This window comes from Colobus angolensis, unplaced genomic scaffold (assembly GCF_000951035.1).
Source record: "Colobus angolensis palliatus isolate OR3802 unplaced genomic scaffold, Cang.pa_1.0 Scaffold1, whole genome shotgun sequence".
Classification (NCBI taxonomy): Eukaryota; Metazoa; Chordata; class Mammalia; order Primates; family Cercopithecidae; genus Colobus; species Colobus angolensis.
In genome coordinates, this window is record NW_012110918.1 from 18,361,289 (window position 1) to 18,368,540 (window position 7,252).

At 60.0% G+C, this 7,252-nt stretch overlaps 2 protein-coding genes across 4 annotated transcripts; one reads left to right on the forward strand and one right to left on the reverse strand.

Annotated features, from left to right (window-relative positions):
• The first annotated feature begins 19 nt into the window (after window positions 1–19).
• Window positions 20–2,190, forward strand: RAC3 (ras-related C3 botulinum toxin substrate 3 (rho family, small GTP binding protein Rac3)). Of its 2 annotated transcripts, none has more exons than XM_011925680.1 (5): window positions 20–417; window positions 710–827; window positions 946–1,008; window positions 1,434–1,593; window positions 1,680–2,190. In XM_011925680.1, exons 1-5 carry the CDS (start codon window positions 125–127, stop codon window positions 1,808–1,810), a joined length of 765 nt encoding a protein of 254 aa, XP_011781070.1. In that variant the 5' UTR covers window positions 20–124; the 3' UTR covers window positions 1,811–2,190. The 2 variants fall into 2 exon arrangements, with proteins under 2 accessions (XP_011781070.1, XP_011781127.1); XM_011925737.1 differs by having other exon boundaries at window positions 1,434–1,597; window positions 1,680–2,189.
• A 1,495-nt stretch (window positions 2,191–3,685) lies between these two features.
• Window positions 3,686–5,530, reverse strand: DCXR (dicarbonyl/L-xylulose reductase). 2 transcript variants are annotated; one of them, XM_011925932.1, is made up of 8 exons: window positions 5,436–5,530; window positions 5,254–5,351; window positions 4,663–4,817; window positions 4,525–4,567; window positions 4,348–4,447; window positions 4,188–4,252; window positions 3,995–4,112; window positions 3,686–3,869 (listed from the first exon to the last, which is right to left on the reverse strand). In XM_011925932.1, exons 1-8 carry the CDS (start codon window positions 5,485–5,487, stop codon window positions 3,766–3,768), a joined length of 735 nt encoding a protein of 244 aa, XP_011781322.1. In that variant the 5' UTR covers window positions 5,488–5,530; the 3' UTR covers window positions 3,686–3,765. The 2 variants fall into 2 exon arrangements, with proteins under 2 accessions (XP_011781322.1, XP_011781256.1); XM_011925866.1 differs by having other exon boundaries at window positions 3,687–4,112.
• Between the last annotated feature and the right edge of the window lie 1,722 nt (window positions 5,531–7,252).

Sequence of the window (7,252 nt, forward strand, 5' to 3'; positions counted from 1 at the left end):
GGCGGGGCCGCCGCCCTGTCCTCCCAGTGGGTGGGGCCAGGCCTCTCACCTGGGCTGAACCCTTCGCCGGCCCCACCCTCTCCTGCCGCCACCGTCGGAGTCGGGGCCTCTGCCTGGGGCCCCAATGTTGGGCGCCCTGCGCCCCCATTCACCACCCCAGCCCCCGGAGCCCGGCCTGCCCTGGTCGTCCTCCAGCCGTAGGTCGCCGCGGATCTGGTGGGCTGGGACCCCCGTCTCCACCCCAGACGCCCCTAACTCGCCTCTGGCTGCTGGGGAGGGGTTGCCCTTGCTGGGCAGAGGGTCCGAGGCCGGGCCTGGGAGCCACGTGGCTTGCCCTGTCCGCAGCGCCGTGGGGAAGACATGCTTGCTGATCAGCTACACGACCAACGCCTTCCCCGGAGAGTACATCCCCACCGTGTGAGTGTGGGGGCTTCCCGGGAGAGCACAGGCCCTCCGTGTGAGTGTGGGGGCTTCCCGGGAGAGCACAGGCCCTCCGTGTGAGTGTGGCATGGGGGATTCATGGGCAGGATCTCCCCTGGGCTTCCATGTCGGCTCCGGTGGCCCTGTCTCTGGGCTTCCCGGCTGGGGCTGAGGTGCTGGCTAGAGTTCCAGTTCCGTACAGAGTTGTGAAACCCAAGACACAGGCCGGCAGGGCCGGGGGTTTCTGGGACCCCTCCGAAGCCCTGACCCTGCCCTCACTACTCTGCAGTTTTGACAACTACTCGGCCAACGTGATGGTGGACGGGAAGCCGGTCAACCTGGGGCTGTGGGACACGGCGGGGCAGGAGGACTATGATCGGCTGCGGCCACTCTCCTACCCCCAAACTGTAGGTGACAGCGGGGCCAGCCCCGGGAGCTGGGTGGGTCCGTGAGGTCCGGATGAGGGAGGGAGCAGGGCCCTGGGGAGCCCTTGACCACTCCACCAGGCCCCACCTTCTTCCCAAGGACGTCTTTCTGATCTGCTTCTCCCTGGTGAGCCCGGCCTCCTTTGAGAACGTTCGTGCCAAGGTAGGGCAAGGCTGGGGGCCCCTGTGGGGAGAGGGCTTGCCCCAGAACCTGCCCCGACAAGTTGTCCTTTAGAGGCAGTTGAGATACGGTTCTGCCTGGAGTAGGCACATGGGGTGGGGTCTGAAAATGACCGTGGGGGCTGATGGGGTGGCGTAGTGGTGGTGGGCGCAGCTCTCAGAACGGAGGGGCTGTCTGCCTGCTGAGAATGGGCCTTGGCTGGGAGGCCCTGGGAGGTCTCCAGGTTCTCTGGCTGCGTCTTTTTTCTCAGTATCTCCCCACCAAATACACCCCTGGTCACCCCTTTAAGGAAGAAGAGCCAAGTGTAGCTCTGGAGCAGTGGGGAAAGTCCCGGAGGCCGTGACTTGCTCAGGTGGGGCTGGGGTAGCAGACTCCGGGCCTAGGGGTCAGCGCGTTTGTCCCTGCAGTGGTACCCGGAGGTGCGGCACCACTGCCCGCACACGCCCATCCTCCTGGTGGGCACCAAGCTGGACCTCCGCGACGACAAGGACACCATTGAGCGGCTGCGGGACAAGAAGCTGGCGCCCATCACTTACCCACAGGGCCTGGCCATGGCCCGGGAGATTGGTGGGTAGGCGCAGGCGGCCTGCAGGGGAGGGGTGGGGAGGCTTCACCGTACCCCACCCTCATTGTCTCCCCGCCTCACTGCCTAGGCTCTGTGAAGTACCTGGAGTGCTCAGCCCTGACCCAGCGGGGCCTGAAGACAGTGTTTGATGAGGCGATCCGCGCAGTGCTCTGCCCGCCCCCAGTGAAGAAGCCAGGGAAGAAGTGCACGGTCTTCTAGAGCCCTGGCACACCTGAGCCTGAGGGCTGGCGGGGAGCAGCCCTAGACGTGTCTGCTGTTGTGTCGAGGCGTGTGGTGTCCCTGAGTCGGCTGTGGGGAGCGGTGAGGGTGGGCGGGGGGAAGCATGGGGATGAGGCTGGGCGGCAGGATCCTGTCCTCTCTGCTGCCTCATTCTGGGGTGTGGCTCCAGCCTTCCCTGGCCCCCGCCGGAGGCCAGGAGGGAGCAGGGTCTCCCTCAGGGCTGCAGGGGCAGGTGCAGGTGCAGGGAAGCCCCAGGATGGGCTTCCCTGGAGGGGGAGGGTGGGGGGGAGTTCTGTCCATTGCGCCCTGAGGCGGGGCGGCCCCTTCTTATTTTATACAATAAACATTCTCCGCCTACACCTCTTGCCTCTCACTACCTGCCCTTCTGCCCTGGGGCGGTTTGCTCCTAATTCCCAGAGCGGGTTGCCACCCCAGCCGCACCTCACCTCAGAGCCGAGTTCCTAGAAGGCAGCACTAAGCTTCCTCCACCCCACCCCAGGGAAGAGAGGCCTGCTGAGCCCCCAAAGGAGCCCACCCAGATCAAAGCAATAGCTCGTGCATTGAGCGCTTGGGATGTTTGCTTGGCTGTGTACAAGGCCTCCCTCAGGCTGATGTGCGCCTCTGGGAGGGCACATGTCGGGGAGAGGCAGGCCTGGTTCTCAGGCAGCTCCTGTTGTGCTGACTGAGACAATCTGAAAAGAGGCTGAAGCAGGTCAGGCCTCACGGAGCCCCATGGGAGCCAAGGCAGCCTCCCCCCATCCCTCGGCTCCTCTGGCTGGCACTGGGAGTAACGGCAATCCAGGCGGAGGAGCAGGGTGGAGGAGGGCACGGGGGTCAGGGTGTGGTGTGGAAAGCAAAGAGAGCAGCGACCCAGCACAGTCTGCGGACGCTGAAGCCAGAAACGGTGGGCCCTGAACCAAGGTCCCAGGCTTGGAGTCACTCGGGATTGGAGGGGCCACCGTCTGCTTCCGCCTGGTGCTGTGTGGGGGCAGCTCCTACTGGCTCGGGAAAGCCGACTGCAGAATTCTCAAGAATTTTGCTAGCCAGTTGTTAATGATCATTAACAATTAAGTTATAGAAGTTTACAATTTGTGTTATTAAAAGCAAAATCAACAAACATCACTTCCTAGTTATTTCTGCACACATGGCTTTTTTCTCTGCCCCTGGGTTACGTACATCTGCGGGACCTATGGACACAGACACCACATAATGGGGTGTTGAGGGCATCTCTTCCAGCTCCACATTCAATGACATCTAACTGGTAGCTTGAAATCAGCTGTGGTGGGAGTATTTACACCATGGGAATTGGCAAATTCTTCATATTGGGACTTGATCTACAGTTACTTGTCTAGACTTAGGATGATTAAAATGTAGATTAGACATCAGGGTGCTGTGTCTGCTCATTACATTGTGAACAGCACAAGTTGAGGAAATGCTCTTCTAGTATCCAAAAACCATCTGATTCAACAAAGTGGCTCAGGTCACTGACAAAGTGGAGAAGCCTGACATCCTCCTTGTTTCCCCTTTTGTCTTACTCATTAGCTTAAGGCAAGAGGAGCCAACCGTACACTCACAGAGCGGGTGATCAACACTTACATGCACACACTGTCTCACCCCAGAGGTTCTGGACAGGTCCAAAGGCCAACCTTGCTGACATTCACCACCCTCTTTAGGAGCTGGCCTTTCACCGCCTCCTACCTCCCTGACAGCAAACTGGCCAGGCCTGAAGACCTCAGGAGTGGGAGCCGGGCTCCGCCTTGGATTGGAATAGGAATCTCATGGGTCTCTGCCCACATTCCATACCAGGCCCCAAGCCCCCACCTACCTGTTGGCAGCCTAGGAATAGCACATAGCCTGGGCAGCAGAATCAGGTTTACTGGAGGGATTGGGGGTAGGATGGGCACGGCATGGGGTTTGAGGTGTGTGGAGGGAGCTCAGTTGGCCCAGAAGCCCCCTTCCACCGGCAGAGTGGAGCCCGTGGTCATGCCGCTTCGGTCACTCAGCAGAAAGAGGATGGCATCCACCACATGCTGTACCTCTGTGGGCAGGGCGGGGGTCGGGGCATAGATGAAGGAGGCTGCCGCCCATCCTTCCCTCCCACCCCTCCCAGGGCACGCACAGGGGCTGCTGGCACCACGCTGGCTGATCTCCCACCTGACTCACCAGCAAACTTGCCAAGTGGGATTCGGTCCAGCATAGTCTTGGCCTTGTAGGGGTCACTCCAGTTGGCCTGGCCCATGGGCGTCATCACCACTGTGGGGTTTACTGCATTCACTCGGATCTACACCGGGACAGCTGGGGTCAGCAGGGCGAGTAGGGTGCCCTAGGTTGGGGGAGGTACCCCAGCCCTGCTCACCTTGTGGGGCCCGAGCTCTAGGGCCATCACCTTGGTCAGCATGTCCAGGGCACCCTTGGTGGAGCCTGTGAAGAGGAACCCAAGCTGGCTGTGGCTGGGGTTGGTGATGAGGGTGAGGGTGGGGTGGCGGTGGGGCTGAAGGCACAGCTGGGGTACTCACAGTAGACGCTATGGTTAGTTACTGCCCGCTGGGAGCACTGGCTGGAGATATTCACGATGGCCCCCGGGGCTCCCCGGGCTATTAAGCCCCTGGCCACAATCTGAAATCGCAGCGAGACCGTGAGGCAGAGCTGGCACCACTCATCAGAATTCTCGTCCAGCCCGCAGGGCGGCTCACCTGTGACACCTGGATGACCGCACGCAGGTTCACTTCAAAGGATCTAGAGACCGAGGGGCAGACCCTGGTCAGAGATTAGGGCTGCTGCCTCCTCCGGGACAGCCCCTCCCTGAGGTTTCTCCGCCCTCACTGGCTCACCTGTCAAAGGCGTCCTTGGTGACCTCCAGGAAGGGCTGCAGCAGGGCGACAGCGGCGTTGTTCACCAGCAGGTCCACGGGGCCCACGCTGCCCAGCGCCCGCTCGGTGGCCTCCCAGTCACCCAGGTCCACGCACACGGGCTCTATCCCCGGGCACTGTGTGTATCAGGGGGCAGTTACCAGAGGCTTTGTGCCCAGCAAGCGGCACAGCTGGGGACTGGGGCTGGTGACCTTTCAGCCGGACAAGGAAAGGAGTTAGGAGTTCCGGAGGTGTCAGGACTGCGGGGCCAGCAGCCAGGCGCTACCTCCGGCCGGTTCACTTCCTCCCTGCGCCCGAGCGACTCCTGCCTGGAGCCTGCTCCGCAGCCATGTCGGCCTCTTTCTGAGCCCGGGGGCCCTGGCAGCTCTGCCGGCCACCCGACCGCCCACGCAGGCTACCAGCCCCGGAAGACAGTGCGAGGGCGCCCAGGCCGCGGTGAGAAGCGCAGCGCCCGCGAGGGGAGGCGAAGTCGCGCACAGGGATCCCGCCCCCGCCGGCTGGCGCCCCCTCCTGGCTGGCCGCCTCGCAGCCCTGGGACCCGGCGGGGCCTACCTCGCGGACGAGGCTGTCAAGATCCGCCTGTGTTCGGCTCACAGCCACCACCCGCGCGCCCGCCGCGTGCAGCGCCTGGACCGTGCCGCGCCCGATACCTGCCGGGAGCGCGGCTCAGTGAGGACATCCCCTGCCCGCCTCTGCCCTCCGCTGGCCTTTACCGACCTTTCCCCGCCGCCCACCTTTGCCCGCCCCGGTGACCAGCACCCGTCGGCCCGCGAGACCCAACTCCATGTCGGCACAGTCTCCGCCCTGCGTATTGGGGCCGCGGGACTTGAAGGTCCGGCCACGGGGGGCGGGGCGGGGCGGGGCCAATGGCAGGGCGGCCTTCAGATAGGGGGCGGGGACATTCAAATAGCTGCTCCCCGCTGCGGTGATTGACGGAAAGGAGTGGGCGCACGGAGGAGGGGCAGTGTCTCCGCTGCTGCAGGGACGGGCCTTTCTTTTTTTTTTTTTTGAGACAGAGTCTCGCTCTCAGTCGCCCAGGCTGGAGTGCAGTGGCAAGATCTCAGCTCACTGCAAGCTCCGCCTCTCGGGTTTACGCCATTCTCCTGCCTCAGCCTCCCGAGTAGCTGAGACTACAGGCATCCGCCACCTCGCCTGGCTAGTTTTTAATATTTTTTTTGTAAAGACGGGGTTTCACCGTGTTAGCCAGGATGGCCTCGATCTCCTGACCTCGTGATCCGCCTGTCTCGGCCTCCCAAAGTGCTAGGATTACAGGCGTGAGCCACCGCGCCCAGCCCAGGGACGGGTCTTTTGAACTGCCTGGTGTGACCCATCCTCCGTGCTTAAAATCGATTTAGTGGACCTTGGCTAGCATATTTTCCCCTGCCAAGATTATTGCAGAAAGACGATGTGGTGGTTAATGTTAGAAAGAACGTGTGGTTAATATCAGGAAGAACACGTGAAATGGAGAATTCAGGGCTAACATTTCTTGTTTCTGAAAACATCCGCATGTCCTAAAAAGTGTCGCCTGTGCCCATGATCTCTCAGGCTTGACAGCAGGACACCGCTGGCTCACTTGCAAAGCCAAGGGAAAGAATTTGGACCACCAAGTACGTCTGGAGAAGACACCAATGTCAGCAGAGCTCCGCTTTCATCTGTGGGCGGAGGATTACCTAGGTGCCAAGGCAAGAGACTGAAGACACAAACTGTTTCAGTATAATAAAGAAAATAGTTAAAATGAAAATAGTCATAATACAAATTGGATATAAAAATCATCATGGATAATTATCAATCATTAGTATAAACATTAATCATTGGCTTTTAATATTACTCGTTGTTGCACTACTACTATAACCTAGGGACAATGTGAGAAGTGGCCTAGAAGACAAGAGGTGAGCACTCTGTCACGCCCGCAGAAGGGCCGCTTGAGGGCTCCTCGGTCAAGCAGTAATGCCATTGTCTGGGAAGACACCCGTTACTTAACAGACCGCGAAAGGGAGTCGCCTTTCCTTGGAGGAGTCAGGGAACACTCTGCTCCACGAGCTTCTTGTGGGGGACTGCATATTATCCAGGCTCGCCCGCAGTCATCTGGAGGCCTAAACCCCTCCTTGTGGTGCTGTGCTTCAGTGGTCACGTTTCTTGTCCACTTTCATGTTCCTCCCGTACTCCTGGTTCCTCTTTAAAGTTCATAGTAGATAGTAGCGGAAGAAATAGTGAAAGTCTTAAAGTCTTTGATCTTTCTTTTAAGTACATAGAAGAAAATGCCGAGGTACGCTGTCTTCTCTCTGTTTCAGCTACTTAAAAGGGAAGAGCCCCTCTGTCCTCTGATCACATGACTTGCTTGACCTTATCAATCACTTGAAAGATTCACCCTCCAAGGCCGGGCGCGGTGGCTCAAGCCTGTAATCCCAGCACTTTGGGAGGCCGAGACGGGCGAATCACGAGGTCAGGAGATCGAGACCATCCTGGCTAATACGGTGAAACCCCGTCTCTACTAAAGAATACAAAAAACTAGCCAGGCGAGGTGGCGGGCGCCTGTAGTCCCAGCTACTCG